Below are 26,337 nucleotides of genomic sequence, written 5' to 3' on the forward strand. Positions count from 1 at the left end.
CGCCTTCAGGAAGTCAATGTGAGCGTTGTGGACCGAGCAGAGTGCCAAGAAAGGTGGGGGAATAAACCGATCACACCCAGGATGATGTGTGCAGGGGGAAGTGCCGACAAAAGAGGATTCTGCCAGGTATGTTTTGTCATTTTTTAATTTTTCATCAAATAAATATTCATGCATTAGATTTACCCTCTTTATCTGTATTATGTCAGAAATACCTATGCGTGCCTTAAAGAATAAAAATTCCATGTTTGTACTGCCCTTGAAGTGAATCAATAGGCTCCTAATTAGATTGTTGTGTTTAAGGTATTTCATCATTTGTTCCCTTAAATTTATTAAAACAGTGCAGGTTTGGCTTCTGATCATTGATGCATGAATTCTACAATATGGCTAGTTTTTGTGCCCATATGCAACACTTTCTCCAATTAAGAGCATATTGATTCACCTCAGCCTTAAGAAGTAATCTGCCTACTCAGTCTACTCTAAGAAGTAGTCTGCTACCATTGTTTGCAAATATAAAGAACAGATATGCAGTGAGGTTTGCTGGAATAATGAGTCGTAATCTTGGAGTGTTTTCCCACAATTCCTTAAATCCTGAAATCTGTTTCTTGCAGGGAGACTCAGGGGGTCCCCTGGTGTGCAGTGGAGAAGCAGTGGGAATCGTTTCCTTCAACTATAATTATAATTGCACCTACCCAAATCTTCCCAACGTTTATACTCAGATCTCAAAGTTCTTGCCCTGGATTAAGAAGTACATCAACAACACTTCTTTGTCTTTCTTGAAACGTTAATGGCCTCACTCTTGTGTAGACAAATACCTCCCTGGTAGCTGAATGGTGAAAATGCTCAGGGACACAAGATGGTGAAATCCCAGGTATCTTATGTGCTTCACCATGCGCTTATCTTTACAGCTAAAATTAAGCTAATTCCATTTCAAATATCGATACTGCATGTTTAGATGTGATCCGCTGAGTTTTGTTTATTAGTCAATTCTGCATTTCCCCCATGCAAATGCTGTGGTTCTGGCATTACATTAGCTACATTAAAATGCATGCAAATATGATTTACTGTGTTGTTGTGTATGTTCTGTTCTCCTTTAATCCGTACTTACATATGTCACTTATTTATGCAAACATTCAGAGAATTCACAGCATTAAAGAATATCATACATGTGGTGAGAAAATTGAACACACCGCTCTTGATGTGGTGAGGGTTTTGATGCGAAGAAAAGTCGTCAAAGCGAACAGCTCTGCATTGTGGTCCACTGCACGAAATCATGTGATCAAAGTGTTACGTATTATGGACTAGCTTGGAATGGGAAGATTTCAGTGTGAATTTCAGCAATCTTCATTTTGGGCATTCTATTCTATCATAGAACCACCACCACCCCCCTTCTATTTTGTGTAAGTGCCATTGACAGTACATAGTACTACAATAGGGTCAATTACTCATTCTGTAACATATTTAGTCATCACAGTTCCGACATCACAGTCATTTCGTCCTGGTGTGTGTCTGGCAGGGAAGACGTAGGCCACTCCTACCACAGGCTAACGGTATAACCCAGCTGATTATAACCAGTTATTTGACACATGTGACAAGGTCAGGCACACCTAGTTGAGTCAGTCCCTGGGTACTACCAGGGGGGAACAATCTCTCCCCAGAAACTGAAGCGAACGACTTTTTGGCCATAAATCGTACTGCACCCTTGTTTTCCCACCGAAGAAAACACTTCCCACCCCACTGAGAGTCGACTAAGCTATGAAAACCTTCTCTCTCACCCTCTTCCAGTTACCAAGGGTGTCCCCCAATGCTCCATACTTGCTCCCACACTGTTCTCCATATACATCAATAACATCCCTCAAGCTGCTGGTAACTCACTCATTCACCTATATGCTGATGACATAATTCTTAGCTACTGGTCCTTCTCCCGACACTGTACTAAACACACTCCAGGATAGCTTCCTCCAAGTCCAACAGGCTTTTACCCACCTTAAACTGCCTCTTAACACCTCCAAGACTAAGGTTATGTGGTTCTGCCGGAAGGGTGCCACACCCCCTCCAGCCCTCAACATCACCACCAGTGAGGGAGCTACCCTGGATCAGGTCACAGTCTGTAAGTACTTGGGCATCTGGCTAGACAGCACGCTATCCTTCTCCCACCACATCTCTAAGCTCAAGGCTACACTTGGGTTCCTTTATAGAAATCGATTCACTTTTACCTCTTCTGCCAAACTCACCCTCATACAAATGACTATTCTTCCCATGTTCGATTACGGAGACATAATAGACAGGTCTGCATGCAAAGGTACACTTTGCAAGCTTGATACTCTTTACCATTCTGCTGTCTGGTTTGCCACAAACGCCCCCTTCCAAACACACCACTGCACTCTTCACTCTCTGGTCAACTGGCCCTCCCTTCACGCCCGTCGTAACATTCACTGGCTTACTCTCATTTACAAGACCCTTCTCTGTTTATCACCTCCCTACCTATGTCATCTGCTGCACCCAATGTTTGTCACACACAACACCCGGTCCTCACTCCATATCCAATTAAAAATTCCAAAAACCCAACACCTCCCTCGGTCTCGCATCATTTCAATCCGCTGCTGCCTGTGACTGGAACGCTCTGCAAAAAAAAACCTAAAACTGGATAAATTTATTACCATTTCTGCCTTCAAATATTCCATCTCGGACATTTTCACTGATTCCTGCAACTGTTTTTCTGCCGTGTAATATTCCCATAACACTCTTATGGTTTTTTTCTTTCTTCATATCTCCCCATATCTCGTTTGTTGACCGTTGTTTGCTTGCCTGTGCTTTCATGTGCCTATGTTTAGCTTGTTATTATTGATGTATTTTGTGCTTTTAACATGCTTTTATCTTCTAGCCCACCTCCCCTTCCCTTAAGTGGCTTTTGTCGCTTGCCAGGCCACCATTGTAAATAAGAATTTGGTCTTAATGACTTGCCCGGTGAAATAAAATAAATAAATAAATTTAAGGGAACAAATGATGAAATACCTTAAACATAACAACCTAATTAAGAGCCTATTGATTCACCCCAGTCTTTACTTTCATCAGTTAAAACATTTTTGCTACCTTTTTTATTCAGTATAGCACAATAATGACAGTACAAACATGGAATTTTTATTCTTTAAGGCACGTATATGTACTATTTCTAACAATACAGATAAAGAGGGTAAATCTAATGCATGAATATTTATTTGATGAAAAATTGAAAAATGACAAAACATACCTGGCAGAATCCTCTTTTGTCGGCACTTCCCCCTGCACACATCATCCTGGGTGTGATCGGTTTATTCCCCCACCTTTCTTGGCACTCTGCTCGGTCCACGACGCTCACATTGACTTCCTGAAGGCGTGGGCTTGTGGCCCCATTCGATTTGATGGCCCCCCATCCTGCCACACTGCAGAGCGTTTTGGGCTTGATGTCTTTGTCTCTCTTTGGCAGGGAGATCCACTGCACTTCTTTGCTCTTCTGAACTGCAGTCTTGAGCTGCTCCAGAAACAGAGCCAATCAGAGTCCTCGCCCGGCACACGAGTCAGAAACAGAGCCAATCAGAGTCCTCGCCCGGCACGCGAGTCAGAAGCAGAGCCAATCAGAGTCCTCGCCCGGCACGAGTCAGAAACAGAGCCAATCAGAGTCCTCGCCCGGCACATGAGTCAGAAACAGAGCTAATCAGAGGCCTTCGCCCGGCACACGAGTCAGAAGCAGAGCCAATCAGAGTCCTCAACCCGGCACGAGTCAGAAACAGAGCCAATCAGAGTCCTCGCCCGGCACACGAGTCCGAGATCTACATCAAATGGAGCCACAGGCATTAAAGCCAGATCAAGCCAAAAGCTCATGAGTTCTTTAATGAGATCTACTTTACATGACATTTATTTGGCAGACGCTTGTATCCAAAGCGACGTACAATAAGTGCATATCGAAGGTCATTGGAATAACTACAAAACCCAGGTCCGATAAAGTACAATACTCATTATGTAACAGTTATTCATAGCCATGAACGCATTAAGTCTAGTTCACACAGTAAACATTACTCTGACCTAACCTATACTTTGAGGGTCACAGATCTTGTACTGGTTTCAGCTTGGTATACCCCAGCTAAATTTTTTCTCTGGGGTTCACTGAGCACTTACTGACAGTACCGATTATCACTAAAACAGTGTAATAGTTTAGCCCTGGTATTGTAAGTGGCCAGCAAGCGTACAGCACAAAATGAACGTTAGAATTTATTTATAATGACTCATAATGAGGTGACTAAAAAATATAAGATGGAAGCCACCTCCTGCACCAGTGCACTGTGCAATCTGAAGCATACACACTCATCCAATTTACTTGTTCCCCAGCCATAGACAATTTGTTCTCTATAGCTCACTGTGATGTTACCTGTGACGTGCAGACCTCTCAGTGACAACTAGGACTAGTTGGGAGGAAGTGATTCAACAGTAACTGAGGGATAGGGGCTAGCATAAACCCACAGTAACTCTCGAGATGAGGCCTGTTCTGTCTGTCAGTGTGTCATAAATAATCGTATGACTCAGTCTGCGCTCATGTACCCAGGGTGGATGTGGTAGAATTTTACTTCAGCCCTGATTGACTTTCGTTTCTCATTAATGTCATGGGCCCCAAGCAGAACTGTCAGGTTCTCTCCCCTTTGTAAAAGAATCAGCGGTGTATTAACCTCCCCATATCACACATGTATACTTTATTTGTGTATCGAAATGTTAGCTTAGTTTAGCTCCACCCAAACGTAGGATGAGAGAAAGAGATGCAAGGATGAGATACTTGGACGGAGGAATTAAGGCAACACGTATATGGCTAATGGAACGTCCTTGCTCAGTGAAGCATCAGTTTGAAGCAACAGTTGAAGCACTTTTGCCGTTTGTTAAAGTGGTTTGACGGACATTTTTAGTGCTGCTGACCATAATAAAACTTGACTCTGGAATGTCTGATAAAACAAGTAGCATTAAGAATAGATTTTATGAGTTAATAGCCTACTATTGGCTTGTGTAACTGCATCTTATGGCCTCATAGAATTGTGATCAATAAAGGCTAACAACACACTAGTGCTTACTTCTCGTAGGCGTTGTCACAACAGCAGTGAAGTAAACACAGTCATGAAACTGGTTTCTGTGAAAAATGTATTGTCGAGCTCACGGACTCACACTGGTCTGCGTTCGAAAGCTCCATTTTGACCTCCGTTTTCTTAGCCTGATACCACTGATGTAGATATGTATATTCTACGTTTCCTACAGAATTATCTGAGATGTTAGGCGTTTCGTCTAAATTTTCCCCTTTGATTTCCAGTCCTTTTAACACACTGAAACATTAAAAAATAACCCCAGTGTGAAATTAAAAATGGGGGGGCTCGTGTACGTCTCAACTGCCAGAAAATCTGACCACAGTCTGCAACCGCTCAACAACTTTGAAACCACTTTCCCACACTGGGGACTGGTTTAGTTTTTTAAAAATGTCAGCGGCTGTACTGATGAAAACCTCACAGCTGCCCACAGCTTCCTGACCAGCCTCAATAAAAGCACAGCGGCGAAGGGCTGCTGATTGTGCACAGCAGCGATCTTTGGTCCAAAACGTTTGAGATCCTCCCTGACGCCATGTCTGCACCTCTCCTGACTCCCCTGGTAGTGGGTCTCCTGATTGCCGTGGCCCAAGCAGGTACGTCTCAGCACTACAGAATGCGTATCTGTCTGCAGTGAGATCATAGAGGTGGTGTCTTCCATATAGGGAACCATCTATATCCTCCCAAGACCTGCCAGTTGATTTTTTTCTAGGGGACACAAGTCTCTGGTCTTAGTCTCAAGAATCATATAGTCTACTGCGCTGAAACCTACACTACAAGGGACATTCAATAAAAATACAAAGAATAATATTTTTGAAAATATTTTCACTGTAACAAGTTTTTTTTAATACCCAGGACACTTGTATTATGAGGAACAAATGAAAAAAAAACTTTTTTATCAGCCAGAATGAAACCAAAAGAATACAACTACATTCATATACACCAGACTTTCACTTCTCAGAAGATTTGTATGAAATCTGCACTTCATCACAGACACACACATTTTTAAAAAAATGTCTTGTTACAGGCTGCTTGTGGCCCCATAACTCTTGTGTGGGAGAAACACCAGCAGCCGAGCATCTGTGTTTCCTCTGATCGTTTAGCTTCCTTTGGTGTGGAGATTATCAATGGGCATATCGCAAAGAAGGGCTCCATGCAGTACATGGCGTCTGTGCAGAAAGATGGGAAGCATAGATGCGGAGGATTCCTGATATCTCCCGAGTTTGTGCTCACAGCAGCACACTGTGACCATGGGTAAAATGTGTTTCTTTCTTCACGATGCACAACATTTCATTCTGCCGTCTTGAGCCTTCGCATGGGGCCTTTGCTTTTGTACTTGGTTGTCTGTGCTGCCGTCAGAAGGGCAAAGTGCTTGATACCCCAAAAATAACATAACAAAATGTTTTTTTCATGTACATTATGCTTACTGAATGCCTGTGATAGACCGGTATCCCGGCAACGGGAGTACATAGAGTACATGTAGCCTACATCTGCTACAGAAATGAGTTGTGACCCCATGCAAACTACGTCTCAATGCGAACACATTTTACAGGCATCTTCCGATGTGCGTTTTACAGTTTAGTCAAAGCAGAAGCTTTCAGCCTAACTGACTTGCAAAAGTGCATTTAAAATTGCAAGCAACCACCGCTAGAGATGAGAACAGTAGACAAAGACGTGACTCAGTAGATTTGCCAGAGTCGGATGGTATTATTAAAAAAAAAAAAAACTTACTAATCCAGTGCGTAAATGGTCTAATGCTAATGCTAGTGTACATGCCATGTTTTACAGAAAAAACATGTGTGGTTCTCGGCACCCTTGACATCACGGAGGGAAAGAATATTCAGAGATTCACTGTGAAGAGCAGAATAAAGCACCAAGAATACAAAAAAGTGAATTTGGGCAATGACATCATGCTGCTGAAGGTACAATCGTCTAGTTTTTTTTTTTCGTTTACAGTGTAGCATCTATTAGGCGCTATTAGCCAGGGCAACTGACACAGCGGGCGTCCTTTCACGTACAATCCATCCGCACAGCAGGTTATTTAATTTATTACATAATTAATACAGCATTTAGCATTGTCTTATCCAGCGCACACACATGCTTTTTCCATAGCTGGATACTGACTAACAAGCAGTTCACCCTTTCTCAAGTACATCTTCAATCCAACGACCTTTGTAGCGTTCTTACTGCATGTATCGTTATGCAGGAAAATAAATCTGCAACTTTTGCATTGAAGCCAGTTCCCAGTGCTCCAGCTATAGCTACCAACCCAGTTCACTTGCCCCTGTACATCTTCATTCCAAAGTATCCTGTATTCAATAACTGTATATTTGCTTACATCCAGACCAAAAATGACAGACCTAGACAAAATTGTGAATACAGTGGATCCATTGATCCAGGCAAAAAAAAACATTTATGCTTTGAGTCAACTGAAACAGCTGCAATTGTCTAACAACCTTTCTCTTTCTTTTTTTTTCTCTTTTTCTGTGTCTCTCAAGCTATCAAAAAAAGTTAAATTAGGCAAAAATGTAAAGAGTGTGAAAATTCCGATCAAGGATAAACCCATTGGTCCGAACACAAAGTGCATCGTGGCTGGCTGGGGCTCAACTGGGACTGCAAGGTCCGTCACCGACCTTCGCGTTGTTAGCGTGTCCACCATTGACCTTGGCATCTGCAGGGAACAGTGGGAAAAAAAACTGCCAGCGAATATAATCTGCGCTGGAGGGTACAAGACTGAAAGTGGGGCGTGCCAGGTTTGTACATCATTCTACCAGTGATCCAGACTTGGAAGATTAGGGCATAGACACGCCTCTCGGCATACATTTGCGTAAATCACCCAACTTGCAACACACAGGAAAAATGCCAGTCACTTAAAAGACTTCCAACTGTAGAACTATTCTATGGGCAGCTGCTGAGGAGTAACTTTGTTAATGTCACCATTGTTCGCAAATATAAAGAACAGAAATGTGTTTTCCCACAATTCCTTAAATCCTGAAATCTGTTTCTTCCAGGGAGACTCAGGGGGTCCACTGGTGTGCAGTAAAGAAGCAGTGGGAATTGTTTCCTTCAACTATAAAAAAAATTGCACCTACCCAAATCGGCCCAACGTTTATACTCAGATCTCAAAGTTCTTGCCCTGGATCAAGAAGTACATCAAAAACATTCCTTAGTCTTATTAAACGTTCATGACCTCACTTATGTAGGCAGGGTAGTGGTGTAGTGGTAATTCCTATGTCTGCATCTCTATAGGAACTGATTAGTGAAATGCCAACAAACACAGGATGGTGAATGAATCAGTCTCTTTTCACAAGACCTATACCAAACAGACAGTCTTATTCTTTATATATCCAGACTTTTTTTCAGCTAGAAGTTCTGTTATTTTGGTCCAGAATTTCCCATTACTTCGATAAGTATATCAAATTTTAATTTTAAACATATTTAAGTCTTATCAGGCCTGGGTTATGTCCAGCCGTACACAATCATAAGTTGAGTTGTTGTGTATGTTCTATTCTCATTTAATGCATACTTTGTCATTTATTTATACAAAAAATTCAGAGACTTCACAGCATTAAAGAATATCATACATGAGGTGAGAAAATTGAACACACAGCTCTTGATGTGGTGAGGGTTTGACGTGAAGAGAAGTTTTCAAAGGAAACAGCTCAACGTTGTGGTCCACTGCTTGAAATCGTGTGATCAAAGTGTTAGGTATTATGGGCTATGTTCAAACAAGAGGATGTGCAAAATTGAAGCGCTCATCATCTTATTCTATGATGTACAGTGACCACTTATTGTCCCGAAATACAATTGTTTGGCAGATGTTTGAAATGTTTATTTTTCTGCACAAAACACATTAATACTCAGAAGGTGCGCATATGGAACCCTCCACCCAACCCGATCCAGAATTAATTCCAGGATACATCACTGCCTAATCTTACGATTTCACAAAAGATCTTTTTTTTTAAATACCCAAGGAAGAAAATGCATGGAAATCCATTGCAGTATGATCGTTTCAGAATGGCAAACAGACGCCAGCTTCTGGCTGTTCCAGTCTCAAACTAAAGGCCTTTTAGCTGAGTACAAGGCTCATGGATTGTGGTGGCCTTATTTCAGAATATCTCATGACGACATTAACTTCAACTGTTATTAACTGTCACTAATTTAGCAATCTTTCACCACTGTTTGTAAGTCGCCAACCATATAATGAAACAACATCAATGCAAAGCTCTTGAATATCCAAACTGGCAAGCTCCACAACACAGCTAATCCATGCAATAAGAAGCAAATCATTACATTACATCCTATTCTATTATATTTATATACTGTTGTATGATTACAGATAAATATAGTCTTTCTCATGATATGATTTTTTGGAGGTAATCCACATCATCACTACTCACTTACACAGCACTCCATTGCACACTCAAAATGGCTACATCTTTAAAACCTTTGAGTCTATTTGTGCAACTTCTCACAGCTTTGCGTGTGTGTGTTCCACCGCCTGTGAGCCTGTGTCCGCACACAGCCGCGCGCATTCGGCGCGCATCACAGACCCTGCGACCTAAAAAATCTTTGGGTAACTGCTTCTTCGCCCGAAGCGGTTTGAAGTGCGAGCAATTTCCTGTGCCCGCGTGGTCTGTCTAGCTGCTTCCGAGAACCGAAAGGCGAAAACAAAAAAAAAAAAATGGGTCAGCATGGGTCAATTTTCCATTCATACAGACAGGAAGAGATGCTAGTGCAGCTCAACAATGCTCTCCTTTCGCAGCCAGAAAGCGATGCACGCGAAAACAACATTTTGAATGAAAAATTACAGAGGTTCACAGAGCGTTCTGAAATGTGCCTCTATTTACCGCAACATTACGCAGTGTACTGTTGAACAGTGCAGTAAATACAGAGACATTTAAATGCGTTATGTTCTAGATGTAGAATTTTATTTCTGTGGATTGTCTGGATTCTATATTTTTTCTGTTTATTGTAGTTAAATTGTTATTGCCTGTCTGTTATATTTGTCATGTGAGTGAATGCTTTGGCAATGTAAGTGTACCCTTACCATGCCAATAAAGCTTATTGAATTGAATTGAATTGAATTGAATTGACATTTAAAAATGATGTTATAAATGTTGTGAATCACTGAAATTGTAAATACAGAAAAGCACGGCTTTTATATGCTACTTTCTGACATGTGTATTGTGTATAGGCTATTCTGTGCCCTCCAAGGTTAGTCACACCCTTTACAAATATGAGCAAAGAGTAATTTATAAAGTGAACAATATAGGTCATGCTTGATACTGCTTGCTCTAAAAACTTGGAAAATAATAGTTTATTATACTTACACAAAAATGGACTAAGAAATGGTTAACTGACCACAAAATTATTGTTTTGTAATGGCTGTCTCTGTCTCCAGACTTGCACCTAATCAAAATATCTATATATATATATATATATATATATATATATATATATAGATATTTTGATTAGGTGAATGCATTGTGGTAACATATTTATGAAAAGTGGTGTCAAATTTAAAAGTTTAAAAAAATTATATATATATATATATATATATATATATATATATATCATAATTTTTAAACTTTAAATATTTGACACCACCTATTTTCATTAATATTTTACCACATCACAACTGTGCGCTTGTTGACCAGTTCATTTCACAAGATCTGACCAAGATTTCACTTGTGTGAAGTTGTGACACCATCAAGTCTGAAAGTGTGAGTGAATGAGTGAGTGAGATGTATGGGTGAGCATTAGTAAGCCGTAGTCCATACTATGTTAATTCAAAACAAACATTTACATTTTAAAGGGAGGTGTTCTTTTTAACTGTAGCATGTTGTACAACCAGTAAGAACGGGAAGCTATTCTTCCCACTTTCACTCATAGTTCGGCTGAGAAACAGCAATGTGGCTTGTGAACTAAGCTCTGTAGGTGGGGAGAGGAAGTAGCGAGCAGTTAGCAAGGGAGAAACAAAAAGAATGGTAGCCATAGAACATTAAACAGAACACTCTTTTTAGAATGTTCTATTGCCTTAAACATTCTATTGGCATCGTGTGAGTACAGGTTTACATTAAATGAGGTTAACTGATCACTGTTAGACAGGATGCAGGGACAATAAAGAGGGGGAGGAGGAGAAGAAGAACAACAAATTTCAAACCCTCAGTGCTGCATAAGTACCATGCTCTACTATGGTGTAACTTGGTGGATGCACATATTACCACCCCAATAGCACAGCAAATGCAAACCTCTTCTCAACAGATTGTAACTATATACAATAGGGGTATAAATGCTGAGGAGTCAGATGTCAGGGTCATTTTTGTCAGGATGATATGTACAATGTACAAAGAAGAAAGTCTGCAAAGATGTAAAATTAGTAAATGAGTTTACGGCGTCTTCTGTATTACAAAATATATATTCCAAAAATAGAACCGTGTTTGTAGAATATACAGTGCTTTACAAAAGTATAGTAATGGCAGACTGAAATTTCTTATTTTTGCAGTGCCATGAAAAAGTATTTGCCCCCTTCCTGATGTCCTCTATTATCTCATATTTGTCACACTGAATAGTCTCAGATCTTTGGACAAAAATGTAATATTAGACAAAGGGTAACTGAGTAAACACGAAACACATTTGTAAAATTATTATTTTATGGTATGATAATTAGATTCAGCTGATTGAACACGACCAAGCATCATGCAGCCCACCCCCATTGAAACTAAACCTCACTCATACTGAACTTTGCCATCAGATCAAAGTAGTCACCACAAAGTTTCTAGAAACACACTATGCCACTATCAAAGGAAATACCAGAAGACCAAATATATCAGTCTGGAAAGGGTTACAAAGCCATTGCTGAGGCTCAGGGACTCTATTATCTTAAAATTGGAGAACACTTGGAACAGCAGCAAGACAATGATCCAAAATACAAAAGCAAGTCCACATCTGAATGGCTGAGTAGCATATTATTTACGCATATTGTTCAAAGAAACTGAAGAATTAAGGAACTCTTAAGGTTTAAGTACTTGAGCATGTATTCAACTGTGATTGCTTTGTGCATAAGGTTTTTTAAATCATGTAATTGAAAATTTTAACAACAAATTATATATATATATATGTATATATATATATATATCACACTCCACTCATTAGGGACAGGGTCACTGTGTGTCCTTATTTGAGTGTGACTAGAGATGCTTCGTCCTGTGTACGTTTATTTGAGTTACTGTTGCCTTTCTGTCAGCTCGAACCAGTCAGGCCATTCTCCTCTGACCTCTGCCATCAACAAGGCATTTTTGCCCAGAGAACTGCCGCTCACTGGATATTTTCCTCTTTTTTGGACCATTCTCTGTAAACCCTAAAGACGGTTGTGCGTGAAAATCCCAGTAGATCAGATTTCTGAAATACTCAAACCAGCCCGTCTGGCACCAACAACCATGCCAAGTTCAAAGTCACTTAAATCACCTTTCTTCCCCATTCTGATGCTTGGTTTGAACTTCAGAAGATCATCTTGACCACGTCCACATGTCTGAATGCATTGAGTTGCTGCCACGTGAATGGCTGATTAGATATTTGCGTTAACGGGTGCAGTTTTCAGTTGAACAGGTGTACCTAATGAAGTGGCCAGTAAGTGTATATGTATTCTCTTGAAGGAATTAACTGCTGGAATAACAGTACAATCCAATTATATGTATTGTATTATCTCTATTGTATTAGAGATTGTTCTGCTGTGCATTGGAGCATTTAACTTGTCAGTTGTTCAGTACTTATGCAGAAAATAAAGTAAAAATAACTTGCATTATGATGCTATTGAAATGCACTGATGTTAAGACTGCCAGTTCAGGCTGAGAAAATATTGACAGTGCCTGGTCTGCTGAAACACCTTGTCTGTTTGTGGTCTAGGAGATTTCACAAGTTAGCTATTACTTCCTTTTTTGCAATGACTTTAGAAATCACTCCAATGTATTTAAATTCACTTGCATCCCGACATTGGAGAATACAGCCTGACCATGACTTTCTTACTCTGTGTGTGTGTGGCACTGTACATTGTGCAAAGTGGTAAGTCAGATACCTTTTCTAAAATGCTCAATTTATATGCGTTGAATTACCACAGCACTGCAGTCTGAATGCTGCAGATCAGAAAAAGCAGAAGAATCACTTATAACATTTTGGAAAAGCAGGTGACGACCAACCAAGCCTGCAGTAGAGAAATGTACTTTTCAACTCTATATCAAATGGAATTTCATAAGACGGCAGTAGATAGTGCAGAATTTATTTTTTATGCAACGAAACAACTGTGAACACAAATACTGGCAAATAGTTATCAGTTGACTGAATTCAATATTTCAATATTGTTCGCCAAATCTTTCCGTGGAATCAGCTGTGAGTGGAGGTGTGTTTCTCCTTGTATCTCTATCCAACACTTACATTCCACTCGTATCATTATCTTGATGTTGTAGCTCATTGTCATTCCTCCTAGTTTGACTTACCATAACTTTCTGACCTAGCCTATGCTTACTGTGTGAACCAGACTGGCTATGAATAACTGTATGAGTATTGCACCTTATCGGACCTGTGTTTTGTAGTTGTTCCAATGACCTTCGGTATGCACTTACTATACTGTACGTCTGTTTTGGTCTGCCAAATAAATGCAATGTAATGTTCCCCTTGCCACTACCCCAAGGAGCTGAAGAGGACAGACTGGGTATCGTTGGGGGTACTGAAGCGAAGCCCCATTCCCGCCCTTACATGGTTTCTCTGCAGGAGGGCAAGCGACATCTATGTGGAGGAATTCTGGTCAGTGAAGATTTTGTGCTCACCGCTGCCCATTGTAATGGGTGAGTTCTCATTACATCGCCTCTAAAGCCAATGACCCAAGTGTTCTGCCAATAACAGATCATGCACACACACACACACACACACACACACTGGACGGGGAAAAAATAAATTGCTATATTTAAACGTGGATACGTAACACCAAGAAATACAGTTGTTAACATTTACATATGTGTTCTGTGAACAAAAAAATAACATCTTTTTACACCTTTTTTCTGTTAAGATGTTAGGCTAATGCACTTGAAAATCAAATGTAAAAGTTGTCATAAACTATCCGAGCCAGGGTTAGCTGGATAAACAGTTGAGTAGCCTATCATCACTTTTCACCTGGCTGTTTTTTTCTTTCAGGCAAAAGAAAGTAAAGTAAAATGAACACCATCAATACCATCAAGATCATTCAGGAAGTCCTGCAAATGCAGCTAAATCCAACCACTCTTTTTTATTTTTTTTTATTTTTTAGTTTCAGGCGATACAGAATAGTCCTGGGTGCTCATTCACTACATTCACCAGAATCAACTCAACAGGTACTGGGGGTCAGCCGCTTCTACCCACACCCAAAATACAACAAGGAAAACAATGACCTCATGCTACTCAAGGTATGGAAACCCAAAGCAGGTCCAAATGTTACATTTCCTGTGGTGAAATTTTATTTCATTTTTTTCTTTCTGGAAGCAGTAATTATGTTGTGCGTATTTTATTCTGATATAGGAAGCTATGCCACAGTGTCCTTGAGAACAGGCTATATTCACCATAGGGAATAGTTCCAAATGAAAATAAGATAAAAACTTGATTTTTAAAGAATAATCAGGTAATATACATACAAATCTTATAAAACTGACTGACATGCTGGTCACCAGTCGGCACCCTGAGCCGACCAGAGGAGGATGGGTTTCCCCCTTGAGCCTGGTTCCTGCCAAGGTTTCTTCCCATCTGCCACAGAGAGTTTTTCCTTGCCACTGTTGCCTTAGGCTTGCTCCTGTGGGGGTTTAGGCCAGGGTTGTCTGTAAAGCGTATTGTGACAACTGCTGTAAAATACGCTATACAAATAAAATTTGATTTTGATTTGAAACAGCCTCTGGAGGCATAGCATCATCACAGAAGTGTCTCTGGAGTGTCTCTTGCTTTAGACTGGGAACCCTGAATGTCCCTATCCCGGCCATTGCAAAGTCGAATACAAAATGAGCACTGTAGAACCCTGTTAAGTGTGAGCCCCCCCCCCCCCCCCTCCCATCGTTTCTGTCAGTTGGACAGGAAGGTGAACCTGACGAGCTCCGTCCAGGCGATCCCTTTGCTGAAGCGGCGCCCGCCGTCGGGCAAGGTCTGCAGCACAGCAGGCTGGGGGGACGTGGGTGACAACAGCACCCTCCCCGACAAACTGCAAGAGGTGAACACCACCGTCCTGGGACAGCCCGAGTGCGCTCAGCGGTGGAGAGGCGGAGTTCGGATTACCCAAAGCATGGTGTGCGCAACGGGCCAGAGGCAGTTTCAAGGCTTCTGTTCGGTATGTAACCAGCAGGCTAAAACGACGTTCCTTTCAAGACGCAAGATGTTCCCTTCGTTGATTTAAGGACACGAGAGCAAGCTACGATCTGCAGTGAATGAGCAGTCTGACCAAAGTTTCAAAAAATAAAAGTATGAAAGCACTGCATGATACAGGAAGTCTTACATACGCTATCTGTGAACGGGGAAATGGTGCGATCAAATTCAACTTGCAATTTTTCATGCCTTAAACTGTGACAGAAAGTGAGCTGACAAAGAGCATTATCACTTTTTATTCAAATGTGTGTGTGTGTGTGTGTGTGTGGGTGTGTGTGTGCACGCACATGTGTGTGTGTGCCTGTGTGTGAGTGTGTGACAGTGTCTGTGTGTGACTGTATGTGTGTGTGCCTGTGTGTGAGTGTGTGTTAGTGCCTGTGTATGTGTGCCTGTGTGTGAGTGTGTGTTAGTGCCTGTGTGTGTGTGTGCATGTGTGTGTGTTTGTGCGTATGTGTGTGTGTTTTGTCTGTGGCGTGTGTGTGTGCTTCCATACTCTTAAATATCTGGATTGTAACATTCTGTGCACTGCAGGGGGACTCTGGGGGTGTGTGTGTATGTGTGTGTGTTTCTATACTCTTAAATATCTGGATCGTACCATTCTGTGCACTGCAGGGGGACTCTGGGTGTGTGTGTGTGTGTGTGTGTGCTTCCATACTCTTAAATATCTGGATCATACCATTCTGTGCACTGCAGGGGGACTCCGGGGGTGTGTGTGTGTGCTTCCATACTCTTAAATATCTGGATTGTAACATTCTGTGCACTGCAGGGGGACTCTGGGGGTGTGTGTGTATGTGTGTGTGTTTCTATACTCTTAAATATCTGGATCGTACCATTCTGTGCACTGCAGGGGGACTCTGGGTGTGTGTGTGTGTGTGTGTGTGCTTCCATACTCTTAAATATCTGGATCATACCATTCTGTGCACTGCAGGGGGACTCCGGGGGTGTGTGTGTGTGCTTCCATAGTCTTAAATATCTGGATCGTTCCATTCTGTGCACTGCAGGGGGACTCCGGGGGCCCGCTGGTGTGCGATGGAAAGGCAGCCGGCACAGTCTCCTTCTCAGGACAGCGATGTGGAGATAACAGAACCCCGGATGTTTATATGCTTATTCCCCGCTACATAAAATGGATCAAAAGCATTCTTAAACGTGGATAACGTCCTTACTTTTCATAATTTGTGTTGTTTAAAAAATGCAGTTTTATTTTGCTTCTTAAAACCTTGTACTTTGTACTTTGCGCAATCCCATGAAACAATAATGGTGATTTGTGTGTGAAGACACAATTGCTTTTAATAAAACTGATCCAACTCACCATTTCATTGTGGTTTAATATTACTGAAATTAAAATGTAATAGTTGTATAAATAAGGTCGGTATAATCTATCAAAAACACTAGACTAGATTTTATTTAAAGCCTGCTGTATTCTTCCAAGCAACAGCTGAATCTCGATCTGGTGCATTCCTCCTTTTCTAGCAGGGTTCTTTGAGAAATCTTTCACTGAATGTGGAACTACACTGGTTACACTCTCTCCTGCGTTGCGAAATGGGCATTGTAGTTGTATTGTGCCACGGCCGACAGCAACGTGGAGGCACAGTAGGCGGTTGATCCATGTGCTTTTGAAAGCAGCACAAAAAGACGTGTGAGGACTCTGATTGGCTCTGTTTCTGGAGCAGCTCACTCGTGTGCCGGGCGAGGACTCTGATTGGCTCTGTTCCTGGAGCAGCGCAAGACTGCAGTTCAGAAGAGCAAAGAAGTGCAGTGGATCCCCCTGCCTGAGAAAGATTTTTTTTAAATAGAGCCCAAAACGCTCTGCAGTGTGGCAGGACGGGGATACACCGAAACGAATGGGCACGTAAGCTCACGCCTTCTGGAAGTCAACATGAGTGTCGTGGACAAAGCGGTGTGCCAAAATAAGTGGATCGGCATATCCAAGATGATGTGTGTCGGGGGAAGTGTTGACAACAGAGGATTCTGTAAGGTATACTTTGTCATTTTTCTAGTTTCCATTAAAAGAATTGCGTTGCGCTATCGGAAGCGACTCCTGCCAAATGGATACGCTGGAAAAGATGCATAGCCCGGTCTCGAAAGCCGAGACGATTGGCGATTGCGTTTTTGAGTTTCGCTTAATTCGCAGACATAAGGGCGAGGGCAGGCATCGAAGCAATAAGGTTCGAAGAATTATTTCTCAATACGTCACTATTTAAATATTATTCAACAGGCACCGTTAAATAATATTTAAATATTTCACTTGAGAATATGGGCACAGTGGGCTGCTTTTAAAAAATTCTACTGCGTTCCGGAAGGTAGCCGAAAGCATTCACGCCAGGGATTCTTTAGCAGTGAGAGCATCTAGCGTTGACTCTGATGGTGAGAAACTCAACAATAAGCATGCCATTAACTTGTGCCCGCATATGTTGGAACGTTTCCGCTTTTAGCGAAAGACTTGCGATATTCGTGAAACCAGCCCCTCTGTGAGACGTCCCCGCAATCAAATATATTCGGTGATGTCAATTTAGCGACTTTTAGAGGAGGCCATATAGCTACTTTCCATATAAAATAGTTGGCAACACTGTGTATATTATGCGTTTACCGCTAGACTCAGAGCTCAGCAGAATTTAAATAAGGTTGATGACATTACCCGGCCAGAATCTGCCGAATGAGTAGAGGGAGGCTGTTTAAGTAGACCGCCCTGTTAAGTGAATGTACTGTGATAGGCGAACATCACTCAGCTGAGCCATCAGCTGATTCAGCCGGAGCGCTTGACTCTCGTGCCCTGCCAGAACTACGCGATGCTCCATATCTCAAAGTTCTTGCCTTGGATCAAGAAGTACATCAAAAACTTTCCTTAGTCTTATTACATTTTCATGACCCCTCACTTATGTAGGCAGGGTAGGGGTGTGGAGGTGGGCAGTGCCCGTGTCTTCGTCTCTCTGGGAGTTTAATAGTGAAAGGCCATGCCAGTAGACACAGGATGGAGAATGTGTTGGTCTGTTATCAGAAGAGCTATACCACCAAGTCAGTCTTATTAATGACATATTCACTGTTTTTTTTTTTTTTTAATCAGCCAGAAGTTTTCTTATTTTAAAATAGTTTCAGTATTTCCATAATTTGAGAGGTGTTTCAAATTTTTAATTTTAAACATAATTCAGTCTTGTAGGTGTTAGGTCATATGCGACCATACACAACCATAATGTATGCCTGGACACTGACCATGTGCTTATCTTTATAATAAAGCAGGTTCCACTTACAAATTATATTACTGCTTGCATGGAAGAGATCTACCAAGCATTGTTTATTTGTCAATTTTGTAAAACTATGCACATATTGATTAATAAATTAAACATGATGCTGCATTTCATTATGTTCTGTTGGTTTGTTGGGGAGGAGATGTGGGGGGAAGGGGGCGTAGTGATATTCTGTATTTTGTTTTTTATGGTTCCAGAAAAGTTTGTGGCTAAGACAAAGAGCAGAAGCTAATCACGTACAGCCAGTGGTGTAGGCTTCGTTTGAACATTGGGGGGGGGGGGGGTCTGGGGGTCCTCCCCCAGGAAATATTGAGCGTGAAACACTTCATTTCATGGTGAATTTTTATGCACCAGTTTGTGCCTTTTCTGCATCAATTTATGGTGGAAATGTAAAGGAAAACACTAAATTCAGGGGGACAAATGCACATGTTCTAAATATTGAGGGGGAGCTAACGTTAAAAAGAGATATCGATAGCTAAAACAAACTTGTAATTTTACAAGACGTGCCCATAACACTGAAACATGGGGAGTGACGTTAATTCCCTCCTTAGCAACCGAGTACAACTATCGGCAGGTAGTTTTCTAAGTTAAGTGAACATCACATTCAGACAGTGTACCGACAGCTATTAACTAGCTAGCTACTTATCATACTATCAGATATCATAGTTCATTCATTGACAACTAGCTAGGTAACAATGACGTTAGCTGGCATATTGATAGGTAACGTTACAAATATAAGATTATCGCTGTGAGTCACTGACTTTAGCTGACGTTGTCATAAAAGTTTTCCCGACCGTGAAAACTGCCTGGTTTGTTTACATTTTGGACAGATGCTAGTGGGTAAATCTATCGCTGTTTCCAACTTTGGACACAAGCAAATTCGGAAGCGCTATCCTAAAATTTCTTCTTACCATTTTTATTTCTATTAGGGTTATGGGAAGTGAAGTCCATAGTATGAGTAGAGTAGAGTAAAGCTTTAATGTCCCCGAGGGGTAATTTGGCTTGCAAACAGCAGTCAATAGAGCGGAAAAACATGGTGAGCTGCTGGTTTTGTGCAAGGTGCACGAAGCACTAAAGTCACACCACACTGAAGAAAGACACGGGTGTTCAGATGAAACGAACGATTAGCATTAACCGCTGACTTGTGTGCCGGGTGAGGACTGAGAAAGACGAAGACACAGAGCCCGATACGCTCTGCGGTGTGGCAGGATGGGGGGGCCATCAAATCGAATGGGGACGGAAGCTCACGCCTCCTGGAGGTCAATGTGAGTGTTGTGGCCCGAGCAGAGTGCCAAGAAACGGTGGAGGAATGAAGACATCACGCCCAGGATGATGTGTGCAGGGGGAAGTGCCGACAAAAGAGGATTCTGCCAGGTATGTTTTGTCATTTTTCAATTTTTCATCAAATAAATATTCATGCATTAGATTCACCCTCTTTATCTGTATTATGTCAGAAATACCTATGCGTGCCTTAAAGAATAAAAATACCATGTTTGTACTGCCCTTGGGGTGAACCAATAGGCTCCTAATTAGATTGTTGTGTTTAAGGTATTTCATCATTTGTTCCCTTAAATTTATTAAAACAGTGCAGGGTTGGCTTCTGATCATTGATGCACGAATTCTACAGTATGGCTAGTTTTTGTGCCCATATGCAACACTTTCTCCAATTAAGAGCATATTGATTCACCTCAGCCTTAAGAAGTAATCTGCTTACTCAGTCTACTCTACGGAGTAGTCTGCTACCATCGTTTGCAAATATAAAGAACAGACATGAAGTGAGGTTTGCTGGAATAATGAGTCGTAATCTTGAAGTGTTTTCCCACAATTCCTTAAATCCTGAAAACTGTTTCTTGCAGGGAGACTCAGGGGGTCCACTGGTGTGCAGTGGACTAGCAGTGGGAATCGTTTCCTTCAACTATAAAAAAAATTGCACCTACCCAAATCGGCCCAACGTTTATACTCAAATCTCAAAGTTCTTGCCCTGGATTAAGAAGTACATCAACAACACTTCTTTGTCTTTCTTGAAACGTTAATGGCCTCACTCTTGTGTAGACAAATACCTCCCTGGTAGCTGGATGGTGAAAATTCCCAGGGACACAGGCAGATGGAATCCCAGGTATCTTATAATGTGCTTCACCATGCGCTTATCTTTACAGCTAAAATTAAGCTAATTCCATTTCAAATATCGATACTGCATGTTTAGATGTGATCCGCTGAGTTTTGTTTATTAGTCAATTCTGCATTTCCCCCATGCAGACGCTGTGGTTCTGGCATTACATTAGCTTCATTAAAATGCATGCAAATATGATTTACTGTGTTGTTGTGTATGTTCTGTTCTCCTTTAATCCGTACTTACATGTCACTTATTTATGCAAACATTCAGAGAATTCACAGCATTAAAGAATATCATACATGTGGTGAGAAAATTGAACACACCGCTCTTGATGTGGTGAAGGTTTTGATGCGAAGAAAAGTCGTCAAAGCGAACAGCTCTGCATTGTGGTCCACTGCACGAAATCATGTGATCAAAGTGTTAGGTATTATGGGCTATGTTCAAACAAGAGGATGTGCAAAATTGAAGCGCTCATCATTTTATTCTATGATGTACAGTGACCACTTATTGTCCCGAAATACAATTTCAGATTGTACAAATTGGCAGATGTTTGAAATGTTCATTTTTCTGCACAAAACACATTAATACTCAGAAGGTGTGCATACGGAACAATCCACCCAACCCGATCCAGAATTAATTCCAGGATACATCACTGCCTAATCTTACGATTTCACAAAAGATTTTTTTTTTAAATACCCAAGGAAGAAAATGCATGGAAATCCATTGCAGTATGATCGTTTCAGAATGACAAACAGACGCCAGCTTCTGGCTGTTCCAGTCTCAAACTGAAGGCCTTTTAGCTGAGTACAAGGCTCATGGATTGTGGTGGCCTTATTTCAGAATATCTTATGGCAACATTAACTTCAACTGTTATTAACTGTCACTAATTTAGCAATCTTTCACCACTGTTTGTAAGTCGCCAACCAGATAATGAAACAACATCAATGCAAAGCTCTTGAATATCCAAACTGGCAAGCTCCACAACACAGCTAATCCATGCAATAAGAAGCAAATCATTACATTACATCCTATTCTATTATATTTATATACTGTTGTATGATTACAGATAAATATAGTCTTTCTCATGATATGATTTTTTGGAGGTAATCCACATCATCACTACTCACTTACACAGCACTCCATTGCACACTCAAAATGGCTACATCTTTAAAACCTTTGAGTCTATTTGTGCGACTTCTCGCAGCCTTGCGTGTGTGTGTTCCACCGCCTGTGAGCCTGTGTCTGCACACAGCCGCGCGTATTCGGCGAGCATCCCAGCGACTTAAAAAATCTTTGGGTAACTGCTTCTTCGCCGGTTTGAAGTGCGAGCAATTATCTGCGCACCGAATCGGAAGCCCGTGTGGCCTGTCGAGCTGCTTCCAAGAACCGAAAGGCAAAAAAAAAAAAAAAAAAAACAGCAAGAGTCAACTTTCCATTCATACAGACAGGAAGATATGCTAGTTCAACTCAGCAATGCTCTCCTTTTGCAGTTGGCCAGAAAGCGATCCACGCGAAAACAACATTTTGAATGAAAAATTACAGAGGTTCACAGAGCGTTCTGAAATGTGCCTCTATTTACCGCAACATTACGAGTGTACTATTGAACAGTGCAGTAAATAAAGAGACATTTAAAAATGATGTTATAAATGTTGTGAATCACTGAAATTCACAACAAATTCTCACCAATTATTCCACACAGCTCCTGGTCCAGGCCATGATACTGTCACGTCTGGACTACTGCAACTCCCTCCTGGCTGGCCTCCCAGCATCAGCCACCAGACCCCTTCAGCTCATCCAGAATGCAGCAGCACGTCTGGTTTACAACCTCCCTCGTGACTCCCACGTCACTCCCCTCCTCATCTCCCTCCACTGGCTACCAGTGCAAGCTCGCATCCGGTTTAAGACACTGGTGCTTGCTTTCCAAGCAGTCAAGGGGTCAGCTCCTGGTTATCTGCAGAAGATGATCAGACCCTACAAGCCGGCCAGATCGCTCCGATCGGCTACTACAGGGCGGCTGATTCCTCCCCCTACACGAGCAGCAACAAGGTCTCGACTCTTTGCAGTTCTGGCCCCACGATGGTGGAACGATCTTCCAGTGGAGGTCAGAACAGCAGAGTGTCTGAGCACCTTCAAACGGAAACTCAAGACGCACCTCTTCTCTGTGTACCTCTCTCCTCTTCCCTAAACCCCCTCCCATAACTATAAAAAAAAAAAAAAAAAAAAATTTTGTTCAGACTATCTTGTTTCTCCTTATTGTAAGCATCATAGTAAAGGCTTTTTATCTACATGTTGTTCAATGGACTTAAGCGGACTTGATCCTGAGTTTGGTTACTCTGTTGTAAGTCGCTCTGGATAAGAGCGTCAGCTAAATACCTATAATGTAATGTAATGTAATGAAATTGTAAATACAGAAACGCACGGCTTTTATATGCTACTTTCTATCACGTGTATTGTGTATAGGCTATTCTGTGCCCTCAAAGGTTAGTCACACCCTTTATAAATATGAGCAAAGAGTAATTTATAAAGTGAAAAATATAGGTCATGCTTGATACTGCTTGTTCTAAAAACTACTAAAAATAATAGTTTATTATACTTACACAAAAATGGACTAAGAAATGGTTAACTGACCACAAAATGATTGCTTTGTAATGGCTGTCTCTGTCTCCAGACTTGCACCTAATCAAAATATCAATATATATATATATATATATATAATTTTTTAAAACTTATTTTAAATATTTGACACCCACACATATTTTCATTAAAATATTTGTTACCCACACATTTCACAACTGTGCGCTTGTTGACCAGTTCATTTCACAAGATCTGACCAAGATTTCACTTGTGTGAAGTTGTGACACCATCAAGGGTTCCTCACAGAAATAAAAACATAAAAACACGCAGCCCTTAAAAACATTAAATTCTGTACATTCTGACCCCATTTCAATAGACAGATTTCATTTTTTTCCTGCCGCCTATCCCACTAACAACATGTCTCCCCATTGGACATTTTACCGACACCAGGCAAAATCTACACACGTGAAATACCCATACCTTTTTATTCTGAAACATTTCCAGTTCAAACAGCTAGTCTGCCTGTGGCCTAGTGGGCAAAGTTACAGTCTTGGGAACATGGGGTCCCAGGTTCAAGCCCTGCTAGGAACATGTTTCCTTAGACCTGCTTTTACCCTCACTAATAATTGTCTACTACTTCTCAATTATTGCTTTTGCACCATATCTACCCGCTGTTCACCAAACTTATACACTGCATTATGACATACCGTCTGCACGTTCAGTTATTAACCAGCTACAATATTGCAAAGCCATATGGATTCAACCGGAACTCTTCTGTGCTTACCGGCCTGTGTTCTTCTTTAAAATCGGTTTGCTAATGATATTTCATGCATTGCATAGCTATGTCATGGTGCTGCACTAACAAAGTCACAGACTGGTAAACCTCCGGTTGAAGGATTGAATCCCGCCTCGCCGCCTCAGGCAGATAATTTCCTCTTTTACACTAACGTTTTCTTACGCTTATATTTGCTTTACCAAAACTCACTCACGGCCACCCATATGCATTTCATGTCGGCAAATGTATTCCTTTTATTAAAAAGTTACACCAGTTCACCACTGTGCCATTTCTACTAACTATATTTCTTCACTTGGCTACCGTACAAAACCTTCTTATCAGCAAACGCCACGTATCTACATTCATGTCACCTCGCCCTGTTCTCTATCTAGCCACATACAATTACTACATATGTACGTTCTGCAACTCCCCATTAAAACATTACATTTAAAATCATGACTCACTCATAATTATAACTACCACTACTGAACATGAGAAAAGCACATCAGTGCAATAGATTCCACACGTTACTTCCCTCTCCACTTTAATGACTAGGGTTTTATACAGACTGTTATATATACCGTTCGATAAGGAAAAAAAGCTCGCTCATGGTCACTTCATTTACTTTGCACTATAGTCTGTGATCATGTCAACCTTCACCTACATGCCCATTCTGCTAAAAACATATTGTTTCAACTACACAATTTCATTTTTTCTCCTAATTTCTCTCACACTGTCGTTATTTTCTCATATGCAAAGCCTGCTGGGACATATGCGTCTGCTCCTATTCTCCACTATCAAGTTTTCCAGTTCTAGCTTAGCAAAACAGCGAAGAGGATTCCTACCTGCAGATAAGCCTATCAAAATGCCTTACAAACACTAAAAGTGCATCTCCACGAAGTAACAGACAACGGAGCAGGACAGAAGGGTACGCAAGTTGCGACCTAGGGAGCTCTCATTCTACAGGCTTGCTGATTCTTTTGTCAATCAAGGCTCGTTGGGTGGCCGTCAAATCCGTGAGTACATACACTGGCCATATTTCACCTGCGTTTCTGATGCGTTTACACTTACGCCACCGCACCCTTTGTCACAGCCACTGTTTTACATATATAGCAAACCGAAACTGCTAAACAGTACACGCTCATCAGACTGTACAAATTCACACAAGGATAGCCATAATCCACAACCGTTTCTTACAGGGTCACTTCGCATTTCTCACTCTCATAATAAAACGCTTTGCAAAAAGAAATGATATCTCTTAAAAAAAACACGTTTTCAATGTACAAAACTGCCAAGTTACTCACACATACAAGACATACACCATCTATAACTCATTCATTCAGGCTGCCAAAATCCAGACAATTGATATAAAAAATGGCGCCAAGTTACGGTACTACAAACAGTATAGGCTCTCTTGCCTCACCGAAATTAAATAAGATGTATTCCAAAGCAATGCTACCCAATATATCCTCAATTCTTTCAAGTCACTTGGCCCTGTGTTTTGTAATCTTACCATTTTACAGTGTCATGCAAACTTTGTGTACAAATCGAAGTGTCAAATATTTCGAATTGCCTCATGGAACACATTGAAATTAATGTAGAAAACTGCTGGTCAGTAACTACAGGAAGCATATTTCTCCAGAAAACAAATACTTGCTTCTGAACTGAATTTGAGTACATGTACAAGTGATTGTATATTTGCTATGTACAATAAATGCTGCATGTAAAATACATATTGTACATACATACATAGAGAACTTCTTTATCCCCATGGGGACATTTCCCTCGCAGCATGTTACATTCACATTTATGAACAGACATTTATACCAAGAAACATACAATCATTCATGCAACAGAAAGGCTGGGCAGCGAAATACATACATACCAATACAAATTGGACATATAGACACCTATTCAATCAATCTTGACTGTGAGAAAGCCATCCACACATATGTTTGGCCTGTCCGTGTACTGCATGCTTATACACACAGGGCCAAGTGACTTAAAAGAATTGAGGAAATATTGGGTAGCATTGCATTGGAATACATCTTATTTAATTTCGGTGAGGCAAGATAGCCTATATTGTTTGTAGTACTGTAACTTGGCGTCATTTTGATATCAATACTTTTAATGGCACGCCTGGATTTTGGCAGCCTGAATGGA

General features: G+C 41.1%; 3 protein-coding genes across 3 annotated transcripts in view; all 3 read left to right on the forward strand.

Annotated features, from left to right (window-relative positions):
* LOC135254078 (complement factor D-like) overlaps window positions 1-16,781 on the forward strand; it is a 32,935-nt gene extending 16,154 nt beyond the window's left edge. The window contains exon 9 of the mRNA XM_064334028.1: window positions 16,472-16,781. Within this exon, the coding sequence (XP_064190098.1) occupies window positions 16,472-16,624 (153 nt within the window). The 3' untranslated portion in view covers window positions 16,625-16,781. The remainder of the gene's footprint in view (window positions 1-16,471) is intronic.
* Window positions 6,866-10,175, forward strand: LOC135253943 (anionic trypsin-2-like). Its single transcript, XM_064333812.1, has 3 exons — window positions 6,866-7,015; window positions 7,592-7,846; window positions 8,105-10,175. Exons 1-3 carry the CDS (start codon window positions 6,866-6,868, stop codon window positions 8,261-8,263), a joined length of 564 nt encoding a protein of 187 aa, XP_064189882.1. The 3' UTR covers window positions 8,264-10,175.
* Window positions 16,782-17,169: 388 nt separating the features above from the next.
* LOC135252320 (granzyme A-like) lies at window positions 17,170-21,020 on the forward strand (the record flags this gene model as incomplete). The annotated part of the gene is given in 3 exon segments (XM_064330262.1): window positions 17,170-17,445; window positions 20,000-20,086; window positions 20,569-21,020. Coding segments are annotated over 3 exon segments (540 nt in total), but the record flags the coding sequence as incomplete, so codon positions are not given.
* Window positions 21,021-26,337: the final 5,317 nt, after the last annotated feature.

This window comes from Anguilla rostrata, chromosome 4, assembly GCF_018555375.3.
Source record: "Anguilla rostrata isolate EN2019 chromosome 4, ASM1855537v3, whole genome shotgun sequence".
In the NCBI taxonomy this organism is placed as follows: Eukaryota; Metazoa; Chordata; class Actinopteri; order Anguilliformes; family Anguillidae; genus Anguilla; species Anguilla rostrata.